This window comes from Oncorhynchus mykiss, chromosome 12 (genome assembly GCF_057628025.1).
Source record: "Oncorhynchus mykiss isolate SJ-2025 chromosome 12, ASM5762802v1, whole genome shotgun sequence".
Lineage (NCBI taxonomy): Eukaryota > Metazoa > Chordata > Actinopteri > Salmoniformes > Salmonidae > Oncorhynchus > Oncorhynchus mykiss.
Window position 1 is genome coordinate 28,521,355 of NC_143033.1, and position 27,508 is coordinate 28,548,862.

Here is a 27,508-nt window from a genome sequence, read left to right on the forward strand (position 1 = left end):
TCTGTTTAATTTGTTCCCAGGGGGGAAAGGGGAAGGCACCTAGGGAGTGCTTAGGCGAGGCCCGCGGGCATACATATACCCGTAGTATATTCATTGTCTAGGCACACTAGGTAAGACCTGGGTGGACCACCCCCTGTATTTTGGTTAGTGCACCAGGTGGTGCTAAATTAGGTAAGTAGTGGTGAGGCAGGTAAGATAGGAGAGGGGGGCTTTGATATTTACTTTCTTTGCTTTGGTTCTGTCCAGCCCCTTTTCCCCATATTACCGTGTGAAGGAATAAATTCTTAGTAAGTGGTAAATTCTGCCTTTTGTCATCCTTACTCGCACCTACAGTCCATACTTCTTTCGCTTTACGGAGAGTTGAGTTGTAGCAGGGTAATGCGTTCCCTCTTCAGAGGCGTGCGTAACAATCACGTTGAGGGAGAGGTTGTTGTCCTTGCACCACGTGGTCAGGTCTCTGACCTCCCTATAGGCTGTCTCATCATTGTCGGTGATCAGGCCTACCAGTTGTGACATCGGCAAACTTAATGATTGTGTTGGAGTCGTGCCTGGCCGTGCAGTCATGGGTGAACAGCTAGTACAGGAGGGAACTGAGTATGCACCCACATGTTGAGGATCAGCGTGGCGGATGTGTTACCAACCCTTACCACCTGGGGGCAGCCCATCAGGAAGTCCAGGGTCCAGTTGCAGAGGGAGGTGTTTAGTCCCAGGGTCTTTAGCTTAGTGATTAGCTTTAAGGGCACTATGGTGTGGAACGCTGAGCTGTAGTCAATGAATAGCATTCTCACACCGGTGTTCCTTTTGTCCCGGTGGGAAAGGGAAGTGTGGAATGCAATGGAGATTGCATGATCTGTTGGTGCAGTATGAAAACTGGAGTGGGTCTAGCGTTTCTGGGATAATGGTGTTGATGTGAGCCATGACCAGCATTTCATGGCTACAGATGTGAGTGCTACAGGCCGGTAGTCATTTAGGCAGATTACCTTAGTGTTCTTGGGCACAGGGACTGTGGTGGTCTACTTGAAACATGTTGGCATTGCACTCGGACAGGGAGAGGTTGAAAATGTCAGTGAAGAAACTTTCCAGTTGGTCAGCGCATGTTCGAAGTACACGTCCTGGTAATCCATCTGGCCCTGCAGCCTTGTGAATGATATTCTGTTTAAATGTCTTACTCACATCGGCGGCGGAGAGCATGATCACACAGTCGTCCGGAACAGCTCATGCTCTCATGCATGTTTCAGTGTTATTTGCCTCGAAGCGAGCATAGATGTTATTTAGCTCATCTCGTGTCACTGGGCAGCTCTAGCAGTCATTTTAAGCAATAATTAATGGGAGGACTTTTAAGCTGGTGATATTAACCCTTCTCTTTCACAATTTATCACAACAAAACATTTTTATTTGTGAGATTCACAGTGCCTTGCAAAAGTATTCAGACTCCTTGGATTTCTTCACATTTTATTGTGCTACAATCTACACAAAATACTCTAATGTTTTTATATATGAGTATTCGGCTCCCTGTGTTAACACTTTTGGCATCGATTACAAATGTGATTCTTCTTGGGTAAGTCGATAAGAGTGTTGCACACCTGCGCAATATTTGCCCATTATTATTTTCAAAATTATTTCAGCTCTGTCAAGATGTTGGGGATCATGGCTACACAGCAATTTGCCATAGATTTTCTAGCATATTTAGGTCAAATCTGTAACTTGGCCACCACGGAACAAAAACATTTGTTCATAACTCCCCTATTATGTCATCCTGTCTGAGCTGACAAGGTAAAGATAAAACCTAATGCATTGGGACCAGCTCCTTCACAACATGGCTCAATTATTATACTAATGGCGACTCAAGAACATTCACTGTCTTCTTGGTAAGCAATTCCAGTTTAAATTTGGCATAGTGTTGTAGGTTATTATCCTGCTGAAAGGTGAATTCCTCTCCCAGTCTCTGGTGTAAATCAGACAAGCAGGTTTTCCTATTTTGCCTGTGCTTTGCTCCATCCCGTTTTATTTAAATCCGGAAACTCCCCAGTATTTGCCAATGTCAAGCATACCCATACCATGATGCAGCCACCAACACTCTGGAAAATAAGGAGGCAGTTACTCGGTGATTTGTTGTTGGATTTGCCCCAAACATAAGGCTCTGCATTTAGGCCAAAAAGCATGTTCCTTTGCTGTGTTTCCCCCCCCCCCCCCCTCATTATTACTTTAGTGCCTAATTGCCTACGATATGCATGTTTTGGATATTTTTATTCTGTACATTTGCATTCTTCTTTTCACTCTGTCATTTAGGTAATTATTGTGGAGTCACTACAATGTTGTTGCTCCATCCTCAGTTTTCTCCCATCACAGCTATTGAACTCTGTAGCTGTTTTAAAGTCACCAATGACCTCATGGTAACATCCTTGAGCAGTTTCATTCTTGTCCTGTAGCTCAGTTCAGAAGGACGCCTGTATCTTTGATGTCTGGGTGGTTTAATACATTATCCACAGCATACATATTAACTTGACCACGCTTAAAGAGATTTTCAATGTCTGAATTGTTATTGTTACCCATCCACCAATCACTGCCCTTTATGAGGCTTTCGAAAAGCCTTTGTATTTGAATCTGTGCTTGAAATTCAATACTTGACTGAGGGACCTTACAGATGTTGTATGTATAGGGAACAGAGGTAGGAGTTGGTCATTCAAATGTGAGTGAGTCCAAGTAGCTTATGTGATTTGTTAAGCTGAATTTTACTCCTAAACTAACTTAGGCTTGCATAAACAAAGGGTCTGAATACTTATGCAACTACTATATTTTAGTTATTAATGTTTTATTTATCAAAAAATATATAATAAACACAAAATGTGTAGAAATCAAAGGGGTCTAAATACTTTTGCAAAAACATGATATAGCATTTCTTTAATTTGTAATAGAAAAATACACTGATGAAGGGGAATCTTATTTTGTCTTCACGAGAGTGCTTTTGTGTATGAATGTAACATTTTGTTTCCTTTATTTAACTAGGCAAGTCAGTTAGAACAAATTCTTATTTACAATGACAGCCTACCAAAAGGCCTCCTGCGGGGACGGGGGATTATTTAATTAATAAAAATATAGGACAAAACACACGTCACAACGAGAGTGAACACAACACTACATAGAGAGAGACCTAAGACAACTTGGCCTTAACACAAGACAACACAGCATGGTAGCAACACAACATGACAATATGGCAGCAGCACAACAGTTTCAGCACAAAACAAGGTACAAATATTATTGGGCACAGACAACCGCACAAAGAGCAAGAAGGTAAAGACAATACATCACGCAAAGCAGCCACAACTGTCAGTAAGAGTGTCCATGATTGAGTCTTTGAATGAAGAGATTGAGATAAAACTGTCCAGTTTGAGTGTTTGTTGCAGCTCGTTCCAGTTGCTAGCTGCATCAAACTGAAAAGACGAATGACCATAAGGGCTTTGTTTTATATGGGTTATGTATTCTTAACATCCTAAAATCAATCAACTGTAACTCCTATAAGGATTAAATGCCTATGCATAAATACTGACCTCTGGTAGAGTGATAGGCCTATGTTGAAAACCTGTTCCTATGATTGGCTTAGGGATCTTGTTTTGTATAACAGACAGGCCAAGGAACCAAGAGTCTTTCTGGAGACCAAGAAACTGTCTGCACTTAAAAACATGCTGACGTCTTAGGTTCCCCACGTTATGTGAATGTGCAAGTGTGTGTGTGTGCCTGTGTGCCCTTAAAGAGGGGGTATCCAATTGGCAGGATAAAATTAGGCCAGCAAAGCCCTATACTGCTGACGGGGCTGGTAGAGCCAAAAAAAGATCCTAGCGAGGACCATAGGAGTGCAGAGGGTTCTAGGAGAGCAGCGAGCAGCAAGAGGAAGCGAGTGGGGTGGGTTGTTTGCACAGCAATCAGCTGCCAAAATGGCCATCAAAGGTAAGGTGGTGTAAATATGTGACTTGGTCTTAGGTGTACGTGACCTTTGTGTATGGGCTGAGGTCTCCAGCTGGTTTGGGACCAGTGAGAGGGGCTCTACTACTGGGCAGGTGGAGAATTACAGGGCAGGAAGATTAATTCTGATCAGTTCTCTGATAGAGAGCTATAGTTGGTGGAGATAGGGATAGACAACAAAGACAAAATGAGTTGATGACAGAATGGTGTTTAGCAAGCCTCTTCTTATATGCATGTGAGGAGTGATGACTCAGAGATTTTATCTGTTTTGGCCATGTTGGTGAATCATTATGGGCACAGCTGTTGGGTATTTAGGATCAATGGTTGGGGATAGAAGGGAACTGGGCTCTATCTATGAAACATTCCTGGATGTTAGTTGTAATCAGATAATTGCCTTCTAGATTTACACTGGTGTTAGTGAGCTCACTGGAAGTTTCAGCTGTCACCGAAACGACATGTCAGTTTCACTGCAGATCTGCTGTGCATTTGAACTCTCTACTGTCTAATGTATTGTGTGTGTGTGTGTGTGTGTCACCTCACCACCCTATGATCTGATGTGTTGTGAACAGAACCATAAAGACAGTACATGGATTTCTGTAACACTACATAAAGAGAGACCTAAGACAACAACATAGCAAGGCAACAACACATGACAACACAGCATGGTAGCAACACAACATGACAACAACATGGTAGCAACAAAACATGTTTGCAGCACAAAACATGGTACAAACATTATTGGGCACAGACAACAGCACAAAGGGCAAGAAGGTAGAGACAACAATACATCACGCAAATCAACCACAACTGTCAGTAAGAGTGTCCATGATTGAGTCTTTGAATGAAGAGATTGAGATAAAACTGTCCAGTTTGAGTGTTTGGTGCAGCTCGTTCCAGTCGCTAGCTGCAGCGAACTGAAAAGAGGAGCGACCCAGGGATGTGTGTGCTTTGGTGACCTTTAGCAGAATGTGACTGGCAGAATGGGTGTTGTATGTGTAGGATGAGGGCTGCAGTAGATATCTCAGATAGGGGGGAGTGAGGCCTAAGATGGTTTTATAAAAAAGCTTCAACCAGTGGGTCTTGCAACAGGTATACAGAGATGACCAGTTTACAGAGGAGTATAGAGTGCAGTGATGTGTCCTATAAGGAGCATTGGTGGCAAATCTGATGGCTGAAAGGTAAAGAATATCTAGCCGCTTGAGAGCACTGTCATGACGTTGCCCTCTTTGGGTACAGTGAGCACCATCCTCCTCTGTCTCCTACAACCAGGCTGCTGTGGTCAGAGAGGTCGTACATTCCTGGAGGAGATTATCTCCTCATGGCCACAGTATAGAGAGATAGTGAGTTTTCATAGAGAGAACAAAGGAATTTCTTCCACCTCACAAAACTTGAGGTCCGAACAACATTTATGTTCTGGAGAAGGCATAAAAGATCGGTGAAGAATCCAGCTACGAACTGGTCCATTTGGTACAATTTTGTGAATCTCATGGGAGACAATATGGCCACATTACCATAACGTTGTTTATACAAAAGCCTCAGATATGAGGCTTACATCTAATTGTTGTATAAGATGAATGAGGGAGGATGATACTGTTTGTGAAATTGTGTAATGTGATTTTGGACTGTTTAATGAAGGAAACTCCAATTCCCTTTGGAGTTTAACTAAATCAGAGGACCGCCCATGAGCACAGTTATGGTCTTGCATCCTGGGACAGGCCCTTTTCTGCTCTTCCAAATAAAATCCCCACCCGGGTTTTCTATCACGAGACCATGTATCTCTCAATTACAGAGAGGACTAAGGTTGAGACCAGCTTGCCTCACCACGAGGGGGCCAAGGTTTGAGACCAGACCAGTTTGTCTCCACACGTGGTTCAACTCTTAGACTATCGATACAGACAGAACAAGAACAAATCTTGATACTAATCACTAGTCTGCAGCTAGGAATTCGGTATCATTGAACTCGAAGACCGACAACCGCCGAAACATCCATAAGACAACATCGCTGAATGTTACTCTGAAGTATCTATTTTAACCATGACAGAGAGAGACGGACAATTCTACAAAAGAAGGACGATTCCAACAGAGATCATGTGACACACTGAGCATAAATATATATATTGATTGCAATTATTCCCGAATGAGTGAGCGTTCATGTGTAAAGGATTAACATTTCAATTGTTATAATTATCAACTTTAGTGTCTTATCTGTCGACACCCATTTCCCTTCTGTCTAACAAGCCGCCATGCCGGTTTAGCCCACTAGGGCACATTCCCCTATCATTTCTTGTAACCATATTTACTTTGTTTGCTTGTGTGTGCACTTCTGTGATTGTTTAGTTAGTTAATAAATAAATGATTATAAGACAATTGATATATGGATGACTCATAGTAAAGGCTGATTCAACAGAAAATACGATTTTGACGAAATCGTTGTATGAAGCCAATATTTGCCTTATGTTAAATAAAGGCAGAGAGGTAACAGATCCTGCAAAATATAGACCTATAGCATTGCTTAATTTCAACCAAAGTGCTTGCTAATATGTTGAACAAACATGTAACAGCCATTATTCCTCCGGATCAGACAGGATTTATCTCCGGCAGGTTCTATGTGCGCAGGCTGCTTAACAGTCTATATGCAAATCATGGGAAAGGCTCCAAGGCGGCTATTATATCGCTAGATGCTCAAAAGGCGTTTGACCAAATAGAATGGTCATACATGTTCAAGCAATCAGTAGGTTTGGATTTGGCGACTCATTTATCGTCTGGGTCAAAATGCTTTATCCCTGTCCAAATCAAATCAAATCCAATCAAATCCAATCCAATAAAATTTTATGTTTATGTTTATGTCAGATGTTAATGCGAGTGTAGCGAAATGCTTGTGCTTCTAGTTCCGACAATGCAGTAATAACCAACAAGTAATCTAGCTAACAATTCCAAAACTACTACCTTATAGACACAAGTGTAAGGGGATAAAGAATATGTACGTAAAGATTTATGAATGAGTGATGGTACAGAGCGGCATAGGCAAGATACAATAGATGGTATTGAGTGCAGTATATACATATGAGATGAGTATGTAAACAAAGTGGCATAGTTAAAGTGGCTAGTGATACATGTATTACATAAAGATGCAGTAGATGATATAGAGTACAGTATATACATATACATATGAGATGAATAATGTAGGGTATGTAAACATTATATTAGGTAGCATTGTTTAAAGTGGATAGTGATATATTTTACATCATTTCCCATCAATTCCCATTATTAAAGTGGCTGGAGTTGAGTCAGTGTGTTGGCAGCAGCCACTCAATGTTAGTGGTGGCTGTTTAACAGTCTGATGGCCTTGAGATAGAAGCTGTTTTTCAGTCTCTCGGTCCCAGCTTTGATGTACCTGTACTGACCTCGCCTTCTGGATGATAGCGGGGTGAACAGGCAGTGGCTCGGGTGGTTGTTGTCCTTGATGATCTTCTTCACGATGCTGTCTGTGTGGGTGGACCAATTCAGTTTGTCTGTGATGTGTACGCCGAGGAACTTAAAACTTACTACCCTCTCCACTACTGTTCCATCGATGTGGATAGGGGGGTGTTCCCTCTGCTGTTTCCTGAAGTCCACAATCATCTCCTTAGTTTTGTTGACGTTGAGTGTGAGGTTATTTTCCTGACACCACACTCCGAGGGCCCTCACCTCCTCCCTGTAGGCCGTCTCGTCGTTGTTGGTAATCAAGGCTACCACTGTTGTGTCGTCCACAAACTTGATGATTGAGTTGGAGGCGTGCGTAGCCCTTTGGGCTACCCACTCAGTACTCTGCTCTTCGCTGTCGCCCTTGAACCCCTAGCGATACAAATAAGGGATCATCCTAATATCCAAGATCTTAAAGTTCAAGTAGGAAACATAGAAAGCCTCGTTATGCGCAGACGGTGTGCTTCCATACCTCTCGGACCCAGTAGCATCCGTCTCTAACCTACTAGACTTAATCAATTAATTTGGCAAACTATCTTGCTATTCAATAAATTGTGAGAAAGCATCTCATGTGTATCTCAGATAATATTACAGCAAGTGAGCTAGAGAGGATACCATTTAAAGTAGTGCATGACCACTTAACTTACCTGGTACCAAAAATACCTAGAAATCCACAGCTCATCTTCAAGCTTAACTAAAGTGAGCAGGTTGCAAAGCTAAAACAAAAAATAGAGAGCTGGATAATATTTCCTCTTTCTATGACGTGCACATTAATGCCATAAAATGTTTTTCTCTTCCCAGGTTCCTTTAGCTTTGCCAGAATCTTCAAATGTTTCTTACCTCTTCATATTTTAAGACATTAGACTCGCCAATCTTGCCATTTGTCTGTGGTTACAAAAACCATCGTATTTGTAATGCTCACTTGGAAAAGCCCGAGGAAACTGGCCTACCCATGAACTTACTGGGAACTGTGTTTTCCTGATAAATTGGACATGGATGTCCCCCTGTGGCTACATATGGAAGTCAAGTCTGTACCATTCCTCTCTTCCAGCCGTGCATTTCTCTAAAGCAGAGTGCCCAAACAAACTGACAGGCAACAACTTTGTTTTGAGAAAGTCTAAACCAGATTAACCAGAAGAATTCTAAACCAGATTAAGCATGTTTATAAGGTGCTTGATACCTCTGTATACACCCTGGTATTCTTTAATAATTATTTTGTTCCAATCTCGGTCTGATAAGGTGTTTGTTGAATGGAGGGAGAAGGGTCTGACCACAATTGAATATTTATACATAGATGAGCAATTAGTATAATTAATCAACATGTTTCAAGCAGACCACCATAGTCTCTGTGCCCAAGAACACTAAGGTAACCTGTCTAAATGACTACCGACCCGTAGCACTCATGTCTGTAGCCATTAAGTGCTTTCAAAGGCTGGTCATGGCTCACATCATCCCAGAAACCCTAGACCCACTCCAATTTGCACATAACATACCCACAGATGATGCAATCTCTACTGCACTCCACACTGCCCTTTCCCACCTGGACAAAAGGAACACCTGTGTGAGAATGCTATTAATTGACTACAGCTTAGCGTTCAACATCATAGTGCCCTCAAAGCTCATCACTAAGCTAAGGACCCTGGGACTAAACACCTCCCTCTGCAACTGGATCCTGGACTTCCTTACGGGCCGCCCCCAGGTGGTAAGTGTAGGTAACAACATATCTGCCACACTGATCCTCAACACAGGGGCCCCTCAGGGGTGCGTGCTCAGTCCCCTCCTGTACTCCCTGTTCACTCATGACTGCAGGGCCAGGCACAACTCCAACACCACCATTAAGTTTGCCGATGACACAACAGTGGTAGGCTTGATCACCGTAGTGGAGCAGGTTGAGAGCTTCAAGTTCCTTGGTGTCCAATCACTAACAAACTAACATGGTCCAAGCACACCAAGACAGTCTTGAAGAGGGTATTACAAAACCTATTCCCCCTTAGGACACTGAAAAGATTTGGCATGGGTGCTCAGATCCTCAAAAGGTTCTACAGCTACACCATTGAGAGCATCCTGACTGGTTGCATCACTGCCTGGTATGGCAACTGCTCAGCCTCCGACCGCAAGGCACTACAGAGGGTAGTGTGAACGGCCCAGTACATCACTGGGGCCAACCAGCCATCCAGGACCTCTATACCAGGTGGTGTCAGAGGAAGGCCCTAACAATTGTCAAGACTTCAACCACCCGAGTCAAAGACTGTTCTCTCTGCTACTGCATGGCAAGCAGTACTGGAGTGCCAAGTCTAGGTCCAAGAGGCTTTTAAACAGCTTCTACCCCCAAGCCATAAGACTCCTCAACATCTAGTCAAATGCCTACCCAAACTATTTGCATTGCCCCCCCCCCTTCCCCTCTTTACACCACTGCTACTCTCTGTTGTCATCTATGCATAGTCACTTTAATAACTACATGTACTTTAATACCTACATGTACATACTACCTCAACTAACCGGTGCCCCCGCACATTGACTCTGTATTGATACCCCCCTGTATATAGTCCCGCTATTGTTATTTTACTGCTGCTCTTTAATTACTTGTTAATTTGATCTATTATTGTTATTCATACCTTGTTTAAACTGCATTGTTGGCTAGGGGCTCCTAAGTAAGCATTTCACTGTTCACCTGTTGTATTCGGCGCATGTGACTAACAGAATTTGGTTTGAATTAAATAATACATTCAAACTCTTCCATTCACTTTTTTTCCCGTTATTTACAAGTCAGACACTGTATCAAAGGGAAAATTCAAAATGTTGACACCCTCCCTGTACAACATTATTTTTATGATTTGCTACAGCGCCCTCCCAACTCAAAACACCTCATCTCAGTTAGTCTCCTTTTTTCCAACTGTACAGAGGCTTTTACTAGTCATTTCAAGGAGACCTGGAGTAAAGAGTTAAATATTGAGATCTCAGATTATCTATGGGGAGAAGCCCTTTTTAGAATTCACTCCTGTTCCATCAATACCAGATATCAATTGATACAATACAAGTCATGCATAGACTTCACTACTCCAAAACCAAATTGCATAGACTTTACCCCCAGGTCTCCCCGCTGTGTGACAAATGTAAAGCCTCAGAGGGTTCATTTTAACTCATCTTTTTTTGGCTCTGCCCCTGCTCAATCATTTTTGGAGAAACATCTTTGGTATTCAAAGGTAAATGAGAGGGCCATTGAACCTGACCCAGAACTTTCTCTCTTTGGCTGCTCAGAGTCTGTTCTAAGATTGTCTTATGAGGAACAACAGACTCTGATATTTGGAATGGTGGCTGCAAAAAATATACAGTGCCTTGCGAAAGTATTCGGCCCCCTTGAACTTTGCGACCTTTTGCCACATTTCAGGTTTCAAACATAAAGATATAAAACTGTATTTTTTTTGTGAAGAATCAACAACAAGTGGGACACAATCATGAAGTGGAACGACATTTATTGGATATTTCAAACTTTTTTAACAAATCAAAAACTGAAAAATTGGGCGTGCAAAATTATTCAGCCCCCTTAAGTTAATACTTTGTAGCGCCACCTTTTGCTGCGATTACAGCTGTAAGTCGCTTGGGGTATGTCTCTATCAGTTTTGCACATCGAGAGACTGAATTTTTTTTCCCATTCCTCCTTGCAAAACAGCTCGAGCTCAGTGAGGTTGGATGGAGAGCATTTGTGAACAGCAGTTTTCAGTTCTTTCCACAGATTCTCGATTGGATTCAGGTCTGGACTTTGACTTGGCCATTCTAACACCTGGATATGTTTATTTTTGAACCATTCCATTGTAGATTTTGCTTTATGTTTTGGATCATTGTCTTGTTGGAAGACAAATCTCCGTCCCAGTCTCAGGTCTTTTGCAGACTCCATCAGGTTTTCTTCCAGAATGGTCCTGTATTTGGCTCCATCCATTTCCCATCAATTTTAACCATCTTCCCTGTCCCTGCTGAAGAAAAGCAGGCCCAAACCATGATGCTGCCACCACCATGTTTGACCGTGGGCATGGTGTGTTCAGGGTGATGAGCTGTGTTGCTTTTACGCCAAACATAACGTTTTGCATTGTTGCCAAAAAGTTCAATTTTGGTTTCATCTGACCAGAGCACCTTCTTCCACATGTTTGGTGTGTCTCCCAGGTGGCTTGTGGCAAACTTTAAACTACATTTTTTATGGATATCTTTAAGAAATTGCTTTCTTCTTGCCACTCTTCCATAAAGGCCAGATTTGTACAATATACGACTGATTGTTGTCCTATGGACAGAGTCTCCCACCTCAGCTGTAGATCTCTGCAGTTCATCCAGAGTGATCATGGGCCTCTTGGCTGCATCTCTGATCAGTCTTCTCCTTGTATGAGCTGAAAGTTTAGAGGGACGGCCAGGTCTTGGTAGATTTGCAGTGGTCTGATACTCCTTCCATTTCAATATTATCGCTTGCACAGTGCTCCTTGGGATGTTTAAAGCTTGGGAAATCTTTTTGTATCCAAATCCGGCTTTAAACTTCTTCACAACAGTATCTCGGACCTGCCTGGTGTGTTCCTTGTTCTTCATGATGCTCTCTGCGCTTTTAACGGACCTCTGAGACTATCACAGTGCAGGTGCATTTATACGGAGACTTGATTACACACAGGTGGATTGTATTTATCATCATTAGTTATTTAGGTCAACATTGGATCATTCAGAGATCCTCACTGAACTTCTGGAGAGAGTTTGCTGCACTGAAAGTAAAGGGGCTGAATAATTTTGCACGCCCAATTTTTCAGTTTTTGATTTGTTAAAAAAGTTTGAAATATCCAATAAATGTCGTTCCATTTCATGATTGTGTCCCACTTGTTGTTGATTCTTCACAAAAAAATACAGTTTTATATCTTTATGTTTGAAGCCTGAAATGTGGCAAAAGGTCGCAAAGTTCAAGGGGGCCGAATACTTTCGCAAGGCACTGTATGTATATATCCTCACAGAATGGAAGCCACTTATTAATCTCTATGACTCATCTATCTCTCCATCCCATTCACTTATTGTCTTCCACCACTTATTAATGAATGAATAAATAATGGACTTAATTATCTATACCCGCTCAATCCTCTCACTGTCTCTTTGCAGTAATGGACCTGATCTACTGGCGGGATGTGGGGAAGACAGGGCTTGTGGTCACAGGGCTGGTGATAGGCCTGGCTAGCCTGTTCCAGTTCAGTTCCGTCACCATGCTGTCCTACCTGTGTATCTCCATCATGTGTCTCACCTTCCCCCTACGCCTCTACTACAAACTCCTAGAGCTGATACGGAAGATCCCTGAAGGAGTGCACCCCTTTCAGTAAGCACAGTTTACAGCAGTTATGATGCTGTAGTTTATGAGAAACATGATTCAACCTCAATATGTAATCATTGGAGCATGAAAAACCAACAGTCATCTGTGAATGGCTCTGTGCGTCTGTTGGTAGAACATTCTTCTTGAAACTAGGTATTTGTTTGATGACGTGTTTGTGCGTGTGTCTGTGTGTGTGTGCGTGCGTGCGTGTGTGTGGTACCAGGTCTTATATAGGAGACGACAGCTCTCTGACAGATGAGGAGACCGTGTTGGTGGTGGAGGAGGTCGTGCTAATGATGGCCTTCGCCATCACAGAGATCAAACGCCTGCTCTTCATCGACAGCATCATGGACTCCATCAAGGTCAGGGGCCATTACCAATGTCCCTCAGAAAACTAAGAGAAAATTCAGTGTATTACTGTACTATACCGTAATGAGGTCTCTTCACAGTCCCTAAGTCCAAAACAGACTATGGAAGGCACACAGTACTATATAGAGCCATGACTACATGGAACTCTTTTCCACATCAAGTAGCTCATGCAAGCAGTAAAATTAGATTTAAAAAACAGATAAAAATACACCTTATGGAACAGCAGAGACTGTGAAGCAACACAAACATAGGCACAGACACATGCATACACAGAAACAATAACATACACACACCTACACACGGATTTTGTGTTGTAGATATGTGTCATTCGTGTAGTGGCCTGAGGGAACACACTTAATGTGTTCTGAAATCTGTTGTGAATGTATTGTAATGTTTTAAAGATGTTTTAACTGCCTTAATTTAGCTGGAACCCAGGAAGAGTAGTTGCTGCCTTTTTCCATAAATAATACAAATACAACTGTGTGTGGGGACTAGGGAGGAAGGTAGAAGTCAAAGTCACATAATCACCAGCACTTGAATCAGACAACTGGTTCTCCTGAGCTCTTACATCAGTAACATTAAACAATACATCAACAAAACATAATCATTGCTTCATAAGCTCATCGCTTCTGTTGCCAAACAATGCCAATCTAAAAAGCTGTTGCTCTGTTTTCAGTTTGTGGTGCTGCTGTACGTGTTGACCTATATGGGCATCACGACCAATGGTCTGACCCTGGTGATAGTTGGTGAGACCCTACTAATCCACTCAACACCTGTCTATCTGACTGTCTTACACCACACTGTCCTACAGAACCATCCTCATACATCTGATAATTATCTCCTAATAAGTCCTGTTTCATTCATACTTGAAACTCCCCCAACTGCTCTGATCTGTAAATAATAACGTGAACATAGTTTGTTGATCTGATTTCCTTCTCTGTCTCTTTCGCAGGTGTCATCTGTGTTTTCTCTCTTCCTCTGTTCTACAAACAAATGCAGGTGAGGCAGTGAGCTCCTGTTGTTCATAGACTATTTGTTGAGAGATTATTATAATGTAATCCACATAACAGCAGCAAACAAAGGACTGTGTCTAATCTACACGTGTTTGGATGACAGGGGCGAATGAAAAGGATTAGCAAAGCGGTCAGAGGCCTCCTGAGGAAAATCAAAAACTTGTAAGTGCTGCACAAGCCTGTTCAAATGACTGATATGACAGTTCTCATTTTTTATATGGCTAATTTTATCACTAAACCCTACAGGGACATTTAATATCCTGTTCTAGAACATTCATGTCACAATAACCCAACAAACCTTTGCTAGCCACATTACAAATATCTCTTAATGTATGTCATTTTTTGACGCCATTCAAAAAACACTGACTTCCCCATTTTGAAAGGATCCCTTTTGTCTTTGCAGGTTTAAGATGTTGTACAGTAAACTGAGACCCTCTCCTGCGACTACATCTGCCACAACCCCCACTCCCACCCCGGCCCCAAAACACAAACTCAAGTCAAAGTGATGAGACAGAGAGAGGGGGATCTATGGGAAAAGAGGGGGGTCACTCATACTTCTTATCTTATCATGCCACCTGGGATCAGGGGCTGGGCAACTCTGACGAGGGGAGTTTGGGAGGCTACTGGTGCTTTTATATTTCCATATTTTGTGGTGTCTGTGAATGGAAGCAAGATTTCAAATCCAGTGTTTGGTCTTGGTACATATAGGCCTACTGAAGATGTTTACAGACAAATGCATCATTCTTCGTCACAAATCTTGTTCTCGAGGCACTAGCTGACAGCCACAAAGTCATAGAATCAGATTTTAAACCTAACCTTAACCACACTGCTAACCCTAATGCCTAACACTAACCTTAAATTAAGACCAAAAAGTAAATTTTTGTTTTCATTCATTTTTAAAATAAATTATAGCCAATTACGACTTTACAGCTGGCCTATCTAAGAGGAAATCGCTCACTTATGCCTCCAGGTCAAGACAGGAGGATTTTTAAATTTTTTATCTAAAAGACAACAAGCTTGCCTTGTCATGAGTCAAATATTTGTTTAACACATGCCATCTTAAGACAACACAGGGTGAATACTGGCTATCTAACCACATGCCCAAAACTGTAATTGACTTTGAGAGTACACTCAAAGTGTGAGAATGGGTACTTCTCAAAGTAAGTGTGAGAATGGGTACTTCTCAAAGTAAGTGTGAGAATGGGTGAATGGGTACTTACTCAAAAGTGGCAAACTTTTGGGGGGATTTTTGTTTAAATTGTTGAATAAATGTTTCACAATTTCTAAACGGCTCCTATTAATTCATATTTTTTGGCATCTCAGAATGTCACTGTCAAAGGATGAGGACAGATAGAAAGACGACAGACAGACAGACAGACAGACAGGCAGATAGACAGACACACACACACACGCACATTAGGCTATATAGTTTAATTATTCATAAAAATAAATAATTCTACAACATTTTATGATTATGTAGGCCTAAATAATTATCAGAAATATTTTTTGTTATTTTATTTCACCTTTATTTAACCAGGTAGGCCAGTTGAGAACAAGTTCTCATTTACAACTGCGACCTGGCCAAGATAAAGCAAAGTAGTGCGACACAAACAACAACACAGAGTTACACATGGAATAAACAAACGTACAGTCAATAACACAATAGAAAAGTCTATATACAGTGTGTGCAAATGAAGTCAGATTAGGGAAGTAAGGCAATAAATAGGCCGGAGTGACAAAGTAATTACAATGTAGCAATTAATATAACTGAAATATAACTGAATGATCCACAAAACACATAATAGCTGAATACATGTTATCATCAAAAGTATTGCAACTGACAGGTTGAGTCAGCGTAAAATATAGATCAAACAGCTACAGGCAACAGAGGCTATGTCCAAGATTATGCACCAGTTATCTTGACACCTCTCTGAAAACGGTCGTCACTATTTAGCACAGCCACAAAGTCATAAACCCCAACTATTTTACAATGAATGTTCTTAAAATCTGATTTGAAATCTAACCTTAACCACATTGCTAACCTTATGCCAAACCGTAACCTTAAATTAATACCAAAAAGCTACTTTTTGTTTTTATGAATTTTAACGATATACAATTTTGACTTTGTGACTGTGGTAACTTGTTACAACCTCGGTAAACAAATCATTTTACGTAGCTAGAGCGTTGAAATGTTCGTCATCACGTCCTGTCAACCCTATGCCTCTGTCTTGGATGGTAAATGAGATGAACTCTTCTGATTAAATGGGATTTATGCCAATTTGTGAAATATAGTCTTCATATTTGATAAGAAAATAGTTTGTAATTGACATTGCGGCACTTGAAGACATCAAAGGAAATGACAGAAACGTATGGTAAGCAAAGCTATATCTGGCTTCACTGTCTCCTAACCTTAATGTCCGTTCTTTCGTCTGGGACAAGAAACAAGATGAAGCTTGCAAGCTAGACAGCCGCAAGTTGTCAACCATTACTTACAACATCTAGTTTTCTAAATCTTTATCAGTCGTCGCCAGGAACCCTAACCACTGCTTCTGTTTAAATTGTGAGAAAATTACATTGCTAGTGGCTTTCTACAACACCCTGCTCTTGGCTTCCGCCTTGTGGTTAGTCTGTCGTTGTGTGATGTAGTAAATGTATTATTGATTTTTTTCCCCATTATTCTTTTCCAGATTTCCTTTTTAAATTCTTGGTGATTGGAAGTGCAGGATCAGGGAAATCCTGTCTTCTCCATCAATTTATAGAAAACAAGTGTAAGTCAAATTGTTATTATAGTGATTATGTTGAACTTCCAGAAAGAGGTTAGGTCTTAAAGATCACTGCCCCCACGGATATGGTACTGTAATGTTAACGTAGGGTACTGTAATGGTATTCACTACCAGGTTTTTGGATAAGTTTACTCTACTTTTACATTAAGCTGTATCACACAACATGAAAGATGACAGCAATGCTCCTCTACCAAATGTAACAGAGAGTGTAATTAACTATGGTGTCTGTACTGTACTGTGTTTTCTATTCTGTACCATGTAGTCAAGCAGGACTCCAGCCACACCATTGGGGTGGAGTTTGGCTCCCGGGTGGCGATGGTCGCCGGTAAGACGATCAAGCTGCAGATCTGGGACACAGCTGGACAGGAACGATTCCGGTAGGTAGCTTTACTGGGCTCCTGAGTGGGGCAGCGGTCTAAGGCACTGCATCTCAATGCTAGAGGCGTCACTACAGACCCTGGTTCAATTCCAGGCTGTATCACAAGCTGCCGTGATTGGGAGTCCCATAGGGTGGCGCACAATTGGCCCAGCGTTGTCCGGGTTAGGGTTTGGCCGGGGTAGGCCGTCATTGTAAATAATAATTTGATCTTAACTGACTTGCCTAGTTAAATAAAAATGTAATTTAAAATAAGTTAAATAGTGCACATTAACAGGAAGCATGTTATCTGTGCATGACTGTCTAATGTTATCTCAGCAGGATGTTCATTTGATCGGAGAGAGGTTGTTACTGGGGTCATTTGAGAGACATTCAACTGACTGGGATGAGATCATCAGATAGATTGGATTAGATCATGAGATAGTATTTGTGGATGTTCTAAGAGTCTGCTCCGACTCTTTCCCCCCCTACTTTCAGGTCAGTGACTCGCAGTTATTACAGAGGGGCAGCAGGGGCTCTCCTGGTTTATGACATCACCAGGTAAGACCCTGATTTAGATCAATTCCAAGTCAACAGTCACAGTTCACAATATCACTTTATTCCATTGCAGCCACGTCAGTGAATGTTAAACATAATTATACCTCTGTGTCTATCTGTCTGTGTAACCAAGTCGGGAAACGTATAATGCCCTGACCAACTGGTTGACAGACGCTCGAACGCTGGCCAGTCCAAACATCGTCATCATCCTGTGTGGGAACAAGAAAGACCTGGAGGCTGACAGAGAAGTCACCTTCCTTGAGGCGGCCCGCTTCGCCCAGGAGAACGGTAATGTAGCCTAATGACCCTGCATTGTGATAATGTAGCCTGATGACTATATAAGTCTAGGACCAAAAGGCATCTGAACAGCTTCTACCCCCAAGCCATAAGACTGCTGAATAGTTAATCAAATGGCTAACCGGACTAATGCATTGACTCTTTTTTGCACTGACTCTCTTACACTGAGTCTATGCACACTCACTGGACTCACTGCACTCAAAAACACTCACTGCACTCAAAAATTCACACAAAACACACACACACATGCATATTGACGCCACACACACTTTCACATACTCCACATACGCTGCTGCTAATCTGTTTATTATCTATCCTGATTGCATAGTCACTTTTATCCCTACAGTGCCTTGCGAAAGTATTTGGCCCCCTTGAACTTTGTGACCTTTTGCCACATTTCAGGCTTCAAACATTAAGATATAAAACTGTATTTTTTTGTGAAGAATCAACAACAAGTGGGACACAATCGGGAAGTGGAACGACATTTATTGGATATTTAAAACTTTTTTAACAAATCAAAAACTGAAAAATTGGGCGTGCAAAATTATTCAGCCCCCTTAAGTTAATACTTTGTAGCGCCACCTTTTGCTGCAATTACAGCTGTAAGTCGCTTGGGGTATGTCTCTATCAGTTTTGCACATCGAGAGACTGACATTTTTTCCCATTCCTCCTTGCAAAACAGCTTGAGCTCAGTGAGGTTGGATGGAGAGCATTTGTGAACAGCAGTTTTCAGTTCTTTCCACAGATTCTCGATTGGATTCAGGTCTGGACTTTGACTTGGCCATTCTAACACCTGGATATGTTTATTTTTGAACCATTCCATTGTAGATTTTGCTTTATGTTTTGGATCATTGTCTTGTTGGAAGACAAATCTCCGTCCCAGTCTCAGGTCTTTTGCAGACTCCATCAGGTTTTCTTCCAGAATGGTCCTGTATTTGGCTCCATCCATCTTCCCATCAATTTTAACCATCTTCCCTGTCCCTGCTGAATAAAAGCAGGCCCAAACCATGATGCTACCACCACCATGTTTGACAGTGGGGATGGTGTGTTCATGGTGATGAGCTGTGTTGCTTTTACGCCAAACATAACGTTTTGCATTGTTGCCAAAAAGTTCAATTTTGGTTTCATCTGACCAGAGCACCTTCTTCCACATGTTTGGTGTGTCTCCCAGGTGGCTTGTGGCAAACTTTAAACAACACTTTTTATGGATATCTTTAAGAAATGGCTTTCTTCTTGCCACTCTTCCATAAAGGCCAGATTTGTGCAAAATACGACTGATTGTTGTCCTATGGACAGAGTCTCCCACCTCAGCTGTAGATCTCTGCAGTTCATCCAGAGTGATCATGGGCCTCTTGGCTGCATCTCTGATCAGTCTTCACCTTGTATGAGCTGAAAGTTTAGAGGGACGGCCAGGTCTTGGTAGATTTGCAGTGGTCTGATACTCTTTCCATTTCAATATTATCGCTTGCACAGTGCTCCTTGGGATGTTTAAAGCTTGGGAAATCTTTTTGTATCCAAATCCAGCTTTAAACTTCTTCACAACAGTATCTCGGACCTGCCTGGTGTGTTCCTTGTTCTTCATGATGCTCTCTGCGCTTTTAACGGACCTCTGAGACTATCACAGTGCAGGTGCATTTATACGGAGACTTGATTACACACAGGTGGATTGTATTTATCATCATTAGTCATTTAGGTCAACATTGGATCATTCAGAGATCCTCACTGAACTTCTGGAGAGAGTTTGCTGCACTGAAAGTAAAGGGGCTGAATAATTTAGCACGCCCAATTTTTCAGTTTTTGATTTGTTAAAAAAGTTTGAAATATCCAATAAATGTCGTTTCACTTCATGATTGTGTCCCACTTGTTGTTGATTCTTCACAAAACAATACAGTTTTATATCTTTATGTTTGAAGCCTGAAATGTCGCAAAAGGCCTTAAAGTTCAAGGGGGCCGAATACTTTCGCAAGGCACTGTACCTACATTACCTCAATTACTTCGTACCCCTGCACATTGACCCGGTACCAGTACTCCTTCTATATAGCCTCGTTATTGTTATTTATTGTGTTACTATTTTCAATTTTTATTAGCAAATTTTCTTTCTTTTTAAATTTGCAATGTTGGGAAAGGGCTCGTAAGTAAGCACTTCACGGTAAAGTCTACACCTGTTGTGTTTGGCGCATGTGACAAATATAATTTGATTTGACATGACCCTGCGTAGTGATCGAAAGACGGTTGATGTTTGCGTCTTTAAAGACGGGTGATGTTTGTGACTATAAAGACGGGTGATGTTTGCGACTATAAAGACGGGTGATGTTTGTGACTATAAAGACGGGTGATGTTTGCAACTATAAAGACGGGTAATGTTTGTGACTATAAAGACGGGTGATGTTTGTGACTATAAAGACAGGTGATGTTTGCGACTATAAAGACGGTTGATGTTTGTGACTATAAAGACGGGTGATGTTTGTAACTATAAAGACGGGTGATGTCTGCGTCTATAAAGACGGGTAATGTTTGCGACTATAAAGACGGGTGATGTCTGCGTCTATAAAGACGGGTGATGTTTGTGACTATAAAGATGAGTGATGTTTGTGACTATAGGTAAAGGAGATTGGTCCTTTTATCCATGTTGTCTCTCTTTGTTGTTATAAAAACAGAACTGATGTTCCTGGAGACGAGTGCCCTCACCGGAGAGAATGTGGAGGAGGCCTTCCTTAAATGTGGTCGCACCATCCTCAACAAGATAGATTCAGGTAATAACACACACACTTATACTCACTTATTACTAATAGGTGCACGAGGAGCCATGTTGTGCACTAGGGAATTGCATGCAAAACATCCTGTGGCGTTCTGCATTAGCATCGAATAGCCCCCGTGATATGCAACCTTTCAGGGAAGTTAGGAATCAATATACACAGGCAGTTAGGAAAGCTAAGGCTAGCTTTTTTAAACAGAAATTTGCATCCTGCAGTACAAACTCAAAAAAGTTCTGGGACACTGTAAAGTCCATGGAGAATAAGAGCACCTCATCCCAGCTACCCACTGCTCTGAGGCTAGGAAACACTGTTACAACCGACAAATCCACTATAATTGAGAATTTCAATAAGCATTTCTCTACGGCTTGCCATGCTTTCCACCTGGCTACCCCTACCCCGGTCAACTGCCCGGCACCCTCCACAGCAACCCGCCCAAGACCCCACCATTTCTCCTTCACCCATATCCAGATAGCTGATGTTCTGAAAGAGCTGCAAAATCTGGACCCCTACAAATCAGCCGGGCTAGACAATCTGGACCCTCTCTTTCTTAAATTATCTGCCGAAATTGTTGAAACCTCTATTACTAACCTGTTCAACCTCTCTTTCTTATCGTCTGAGATTCCCAAAGATTGGAAAGCTGCCGCTGTCATCCCCCTCTTCAAAGGGGGAGACACTCTAGACCCAAACTGCTACAGACCTATATCTATCCTACCCTGCATCTCTAAGGTCTTCGAAAGCCAAGTTAACAAACAGATTACTGACCATTTTGAATCACATCGTACCTTCTCCGCTATGCAATCTGGTTTCCGAGCTGGTCATGGGTGCACCTCAGCCACGCTCAAGGTCCTTAACGATATCATAACCGCCATCGAGAGACATTACTGTGCAGTTGTATTCATCGACCTGGCCAAGGCTTTCGACTCTGTCAATCACCACATTCTTATTGGCAGGCTCAACAGCCTTGGTTTCTCAAATGATTGCCTCGCCTGGTTCACCAACTACTTCTCTGATAGAGCTCAGTGTGTCAAATCGGAGGGCCTGTTGTCCGGACCTCTGGCAGTCTCTATGGGGTGCCACAGGGTTCAATTCTCGGGCCGACTCTCTTCTCTGTATACATCAATGATGTCGCTCTTGCTGCTGGTGATTCTCTGATCCACCTCTACGTAGATGACACCATTCTGTATACTTCTGGCCCTTCTTTGGACACTGTGTTAACTAACCTCCAGATGAGCTTCAATGCCATACAACTCTCCTTCCGTGGCCTCCAACTGCTCTTAAACGCAAATAAAACTAAATGCATGCTATTCAACCGATCATTCACCGCACCTGCCCGCCCATCCAGCATCACTACTCTGGACGGCTCTGACTTAGAATACGTGGATAACTACAAATACCTAGGTGTCTGGCTAGACTGTAAACTCTCCTTCCAGACTCACATTAAGCATCTCCAATCAAAAATTGAATCTAGAATCGGCTTCCTATTTCGGAAACAAAGCTTACTTCACTCATGTTGCCAAACATACCCTCGTAAAACTGACCATCCTACCGATCCTTGACTTCGGTGATGTCATCTATAAAATAAATAGCCTCCAACACTCTACTCAACAAACTGGATACAGTCTATCACAGTACCATACTGTACTGTACTGAACTGTGGAACTGTGAACTGTACTATATATCTATTAATTAATTTCCTCATGTGTTTAATATGTCGATGTGTCTCGTCTGTAGGTGAGTTAGACCCGGAACGGATGGGCTCAGGGATCCAGTATGGTGACACAACGGTGAGGCAGCTTCGCCAGTCGCCACAGGCTGGCTCAGCACAGGGCAGAGATCAGTGCAACTGTTAAAGGCTAATGCTAACCTAGCTCTAAGACACACAGAACCCATGTCTCCAGGTAAGTAGTTCATTTCGTTAAACCTGTACTGATAACAGTGTGGCTGTTTGCAATGACATGTGTATTTCAAGTGTTGAGTGTTCGTTCAATTGATCATCTGCTGTGATTTCCTTGATTTATGATTTTTAGAGCACTCAAAGATAGGTTAACAGTTACATCTCTCTCTAGGCCCCGATGTAAATCTTTCTTGTAACAGTCTCTGCACACTCAGTGCCTTTGGAGGACTGCCCTGTAACTCTTGACCCCTGCACTTGGACTAGTTCTGGAGAGACCCTGTGTAAAAATGTGGGCTGGGTTGTCACGGAGCTATCTGGGTTGTCACGGAGCTACTCTCCTCCAGGCCTTTCTCTCTCTGACTACTGCTCCAGTCCGTGTCGCCAGGGAATACAAGTGACATCAGCAGAGAGGACTGATCAGTCACAGAGCCAGGCCAATGGACACACACAGGACATTTGTTTTAATGTCTTTACTCAGAAGCAGCCACAGCAGCTCTCAAACCTCTCACTGTTCAAACATGGTGTAAGGAGAACATCATACGTTAATTTGTGTCTAATCTCTATAAAAGTTAAGCCAAGTTATTGGTTGTGTTGAAAACTGTAAGATATTGTAAATATATCAAAAGGAAATATAACATTTATGTGATATTTGTGTACAATGTTTTAAGAGACTGAAAAAAAGCTTGGGACTTGTGGTAGTCACCGTGTACACATACTGTAATGTGTGAATGTGTGTGTGAAAATTGTTACAACGTTAAAGCTGGAATCCTTATCGGTGAAACGTCTTGTTTGCTCTATTACAACAACAAAGAAGTTACTTCAAACAATGAACACTGTTTTTTCCCCCTCAGACATCATTGCATGGCAGAGGAGGCTGGTGGGAGGAGCTGTAAGAGGATGGGCTCATTGTAATGGCTGGAATGGAGTCAATGGAACATAGTCAAGCATATGGTTTCCATATGTTTGATACTGTTCCATTTATTCAATTTCAGCCATTACAATGAGCCCATCCTCTTACAGCTCCTCCCACCAGTCTCCTCTGTAATGCAATCATGATGGAATGGCAGGTTTAATTTTTTTTTTTTACCACAATGCTGGATGCTCATATCCTCTGTTTCAAAATCAAAACAATAACAAATGTGCCGAAAACATTGCACTGTTTCACCTTTCGCAGATCTCAGCTTTAATATCTTTGACTGACTATCATAATCTTCAAGTTTGGGGCAAACAAATATGTATTTTAAATGTGTAAGGTGTTGTGCAATGATTATGAAAGGGTTAAGGCCATATCTAAATCCATTCTGACCAGAATGTCATTGATAGATTGAGTGATAATTGGTGTATTTACTTGATGTAAAGCACAAATGGGAAAATCTACAATTTTTGCATATATCTGGACTATGATCTTACGTATGACCTGTCTATCTACAAAATGTATCACTATGTGTGCTAGATGTAACTGAAGAACTGCCCCTCTTTGCAAAGCCTGTATGATCTTGAATTAATAAATGATTTAACCAAATGTTCATTAAACTTTCTACTGCTATGACTTTCTATGAGTGTGGCTAAAAAACATAAACACAATCCGTCAACATAGGATGAGTCATATTCAGTGATTAAATTGAGCCGAACTCCTGCACCTTGGGTCAAAGGGAGGAGCCAAAGAGAAAAGTAGGATTAAAGTAGCGTAAACCAAGGTTAGGGTTGTGGTTGTGGCTAGGTGTAGGGTTGGATGTGGTGTTCTAAATTTCTTGAAGACGGTCATACTATGGATCATTTAGCTATTTGATTTTAAATTTAGGTATAAAAATAAGTAATTTGATAAAATATTGAATTTGGCTTACAGCTATTGCCCAGAGAAACACGATAATAAATAACACATTCATAAATGAAAAAAAAAAGACAGTAAAACATTTTATAATTAGAAACAAGGTTTTGAAGTGTTTGTCGTTTCTCTAGGAGATATAAGAAAGCTCAGGAAATATATAAATATATATATAATTTACACATAGAGTGCCTTTGGAAAGTATTCAGACGCCCTTAAATTTCCACATTTTGTTACGTTACAGCCTTATTTCTAAAATAGATTAAATAATAAATTAAAACAAAATTGTCAGCAATCTACACACAATACCCCATGATGGCAAAGCGAAACATTAGAAATGTTTGCACATTTGTTAAATATAAAAACAGAAATACCTTATTTGCATAAGTATTCAGTCCCTTTGCTATGAGACTCGAAATTAAGCTCAGGTGCATCCAGTTTCCATTGATCATCCTTGAGATGTTTCTACAACTTGATTGAAGTTCACCTGTGGTAAATTCAATTAATTTGACATGATTTGGAAAGGCACACACCTGTCTATATAAGGTCCCACAGTTGACAATGCATGTCAGAGCAAAAACCAAGCCATGAAGTCGAAGGAATTGTCCGTAGAGCTCCAAGACATGATGTTGTCAAGGCACAGATCTGGGGAAGGGTAACAAAACATTTCTGCAGCATTGACGGTCCCCAAGAACACAGTGGCCTCCATCATTCTTAAATGGAAGAAGTTTGGAACAACCAAGACTCTTCCTAGAGCTGGCCGCCCGGCCAAACTGAGCAATCGGGGGAGAAGGGCCTTGGTCAGGGAGGTGACCAAGAACCCGATGGTCACTCTGACAGAGCTCCAGAGTTCCTCTGTGGAGATGGGAAAACCTTCCAGAAGGACAACCATCTCTGCAGCACTCCCCCAATCAGGCCTTTATGGTAGAGCGGCCAGACGGAAGCCACTCCTCAGTAAAAGGCACAAACCAGCCTGTTTGGAGTTTGCCAAAAGGCACCTAAAGTTTCTCAGACCATGAGAAACAAGATTCTCTGGTCTGATGAAACCAAGATTGAACGCTTTGGCCTGAATGCCAAGCATCATGTCTGGAGGAAACCTTGCACCATCTATACAGTGAAGCATGGGAGACTAGTTAGGGACCGGCAGGAACTGGGAGACTAGTCAGGATCGAGGCAAAGATGAATGGAGCAAAGTACAGCAAGATCCTTGATGAAAACCTACTCCAGAGCGCTCAGGACCTCAGACTGGGGCGAAGGTTCACCTTCCAACAGAACAACGACCCTAAGCACACAGCGAAGACAACGCAGGACTGGCTCAGCCAGAACCCAGACTTGAACCCGATCGAACATCTCTGGAGAGATCTGAAAATAGCTGTGCAGCAATGCTCCCCATCCAACCTGACAGAGCTTGGGAGGATCTGCAGAGAAGAATGGGAGAAACTCCCCAAATACAGGTGTGCCAAGCTTGAAGCTTCATACCCAAGAAGACTCAAGGCTGTATTCGCTGCCAAAGGTGCATCAACAAAGTACAGAGTAAAAGGTATGAATACTTATTTAAATGCGATACTTCAGCTTTTTTTAAATATAAATTAGCAAACATTTCTAAAAACCTGTTTTTGTTTTGTCATTATGGGATCTTGAGTGTAAACTGATGAGGGGAAAAAAAATACTGTAACCTAACAAAATGTGGAAAAAGTCAAGGGGTCTGAATACTTTCTGAAGGCACTGCATTTAACCCCTATTTTGGGTATGCACAAATCTACCTTCATACTTCCATTCATTTATTTTATTGGTACCGGTTACTTTCAGACGAGTCCCGTGACACTTGTGTGTCAAATTATTTCACTGTATCACAATTCCAGTGGGTCAGAAGTTTACATACACTAAGTTGACTGTGCATTTAAACAGCTTGGAGAATTCCAGAAAATGACGTCATGGCTTTAGAGGCTTCTGATAGGCTAATTGACATAATTTGAGTAAATTGGAGGTGTACCTGTGGATGTATTTCAAGGCCTACCTTCAAAAACTCAATGTCTCTTTGCTTGACATCATGGGAAATTCAAAAGAAATCAGCCAAGACCTCAGAATTTTTTTTGTAGACCTCCACAAGTCTGGTTCATCATTGGGAGTAATTTCCAAACGCCTGAAGGTACCACGTTCATCTGTACAAACAATAGTACGCAGCCGTCATACCGCTCAGGAAGGAGACGCGTTCTGTCTCCTAGAGATGAGCGTACTTTGGTGCGAAAAGTTTAAATCAATCCCAGAACAACAGCAAAGAACCTTGTGAAGATGCTGGAGGAAACAGGTACAAAAGTATCTATATCCACAGTAAAACGAGTCCTATATCGACATAACCTGAAAGGCCGCTCAGCAAGGAAGAAGCCACTGCTCCAAACCCGCCATGAAAAAGCCAGACTATGGTTTGCAACTGCACATGGGGACAAAGATCGTACTTTTTGGAGAAATGTCCTCTGGTCTGATGAAACAAAAATAGAACTGTTTGGCCATAATGACCATCGTTATGTTTAGAGGAAAAAGATGGAGTCTTGCATACCAAAGAACACCATCCCAACCGTGAAGCATGGGGGTGGCAGCATCATGTTGTGGGGGTACTTTACTGCAGTAGGGACTGGTGCACTTCACAAAATAGATGGCTTCATGAGGACGGAAAATTATGTGGATATATTGAAGCAACATCTCAAGACATCAGTCAGTTAAATCTTCCAAATTAATCTTCCAAATGGACAATGACCCCACGCATACTTCCAATGTTGTGGCAAAATGGCATAAGGACAACAAAGTCAAGGTATTGGAGTGGCCATCACAAAGCTCTGACCTCAATCCCAGAGAAAAGTTGTGGGCAGAACTGAAAAAGTGATTGCGATTAAGGAGACCTACAAACCTGAC

The 27,508-nt window shown here is 41.8% G+C and overlaps 2 protein-coding genes across 3 annotated transcripts; both read left to right on the top strand.

Annotated features, from left to right (window-relative positions):
- The first annotated feature begins 3,733 nt into the window (after window positions 1-3,733).
- Window positions 3,734-15,418, top strand: LOC110537324 (reticulon-1-A). The gene is made up of 7 exons (XM_021623270.3): window positions 3,734-3,945; window positions 12,544-12,754; window positions 12,972-13,110; window positions 13,794-13,863; window positions 14,070-14,116; window positions 14,234-14,292; window positions 14,534-15,418. The coding sequence occupies exons 1-7, from the start codon at window positions 3,933-3,935 to the stop codon at window positions 14,634-14,636; spliced, it is 642 nt and encodes a 213-aa protein (XP_021478945.1). The 5' UTR covers window positions 3,734-3,932; the 3' UTR covers window positions 14,637-15,418.
- Window positions 15,419-16,313: 895 nt separating this feature from the next.
- Window positions 16,314-23,549, top strand: LOC110537325 (ras-related protein Rab-4B). 2 transcript variants are annotated; one of them, XM_021623271.3, is made up of 8 exons: window positions 16,314-16,502; window positions 16,818-16,898; window positions 17,176-17,290; window positions 17,767-17,829; window positions 17,960-18,114; window positions 20,781-20,876; window positions 22,611-22,777; window positions 22,946-23,549. In XM_021623271.3, exons 1-7 carry the CDS (start codon window positions 16,487-16,489, stop codon window positions 22,727-22,729), a joined length of 645 nt encoding a protein of 214 aa, XP_021478946.1. In that variant the 5' UTR covers window positions 16,314-16,486; the 3' UTR covers window positions 22,730-22,777; window positions 22,946-23,549. The 2 variants fall into 2 exon arrangements, with proteins under 2 accessions (XP_021478946.1, XP_090048270.1); XM_090192144.1 differs by lacking the exon at window positions 16,818-16,898 and having other exon boundaries at window positions 16,334-16,502.
- Window positions 23,550-27,508: the final 3,959 nt, after the last annotated feature.

Excerpts from the sequence above, each read along its gene's own strand:
- LOC110537324 (XM_021623270.3), top strand. Across the intron at positions 12,755-12,971 it reads GAAGGAGTGCACCCCTTTCA|GTCTTATATAGGAGACGACA; the intron begins GTAAGCACAGTT and ends GTGTGGTACCAG. Across the intron at positions 14,117-14,233 it reads TGTTCTACAAACAAATGCAG|GGGCGAATGAAAAGGATTAG; the intron begins GTGAGGCAGTGA and ends TTTGGATGACAG.
- LOC110537325 (XM_021623271.3), top strand. Across the intron at positions 18,115-20,780 it reads CCGCTTCGCCCAGGAGAACG|AACTGATGTTCCTGGAGACG; the intron begins GTAATGTAGCCT and ends TTATAAAAACAG. Across the intron at positions 20,877-22,610 it reads CCTCAACAAGATAGATTCAG|GTGAGTTAGACCCGGAACGG; the intron begins GTAATAACACAC and ends TCTCGTCTGTAG.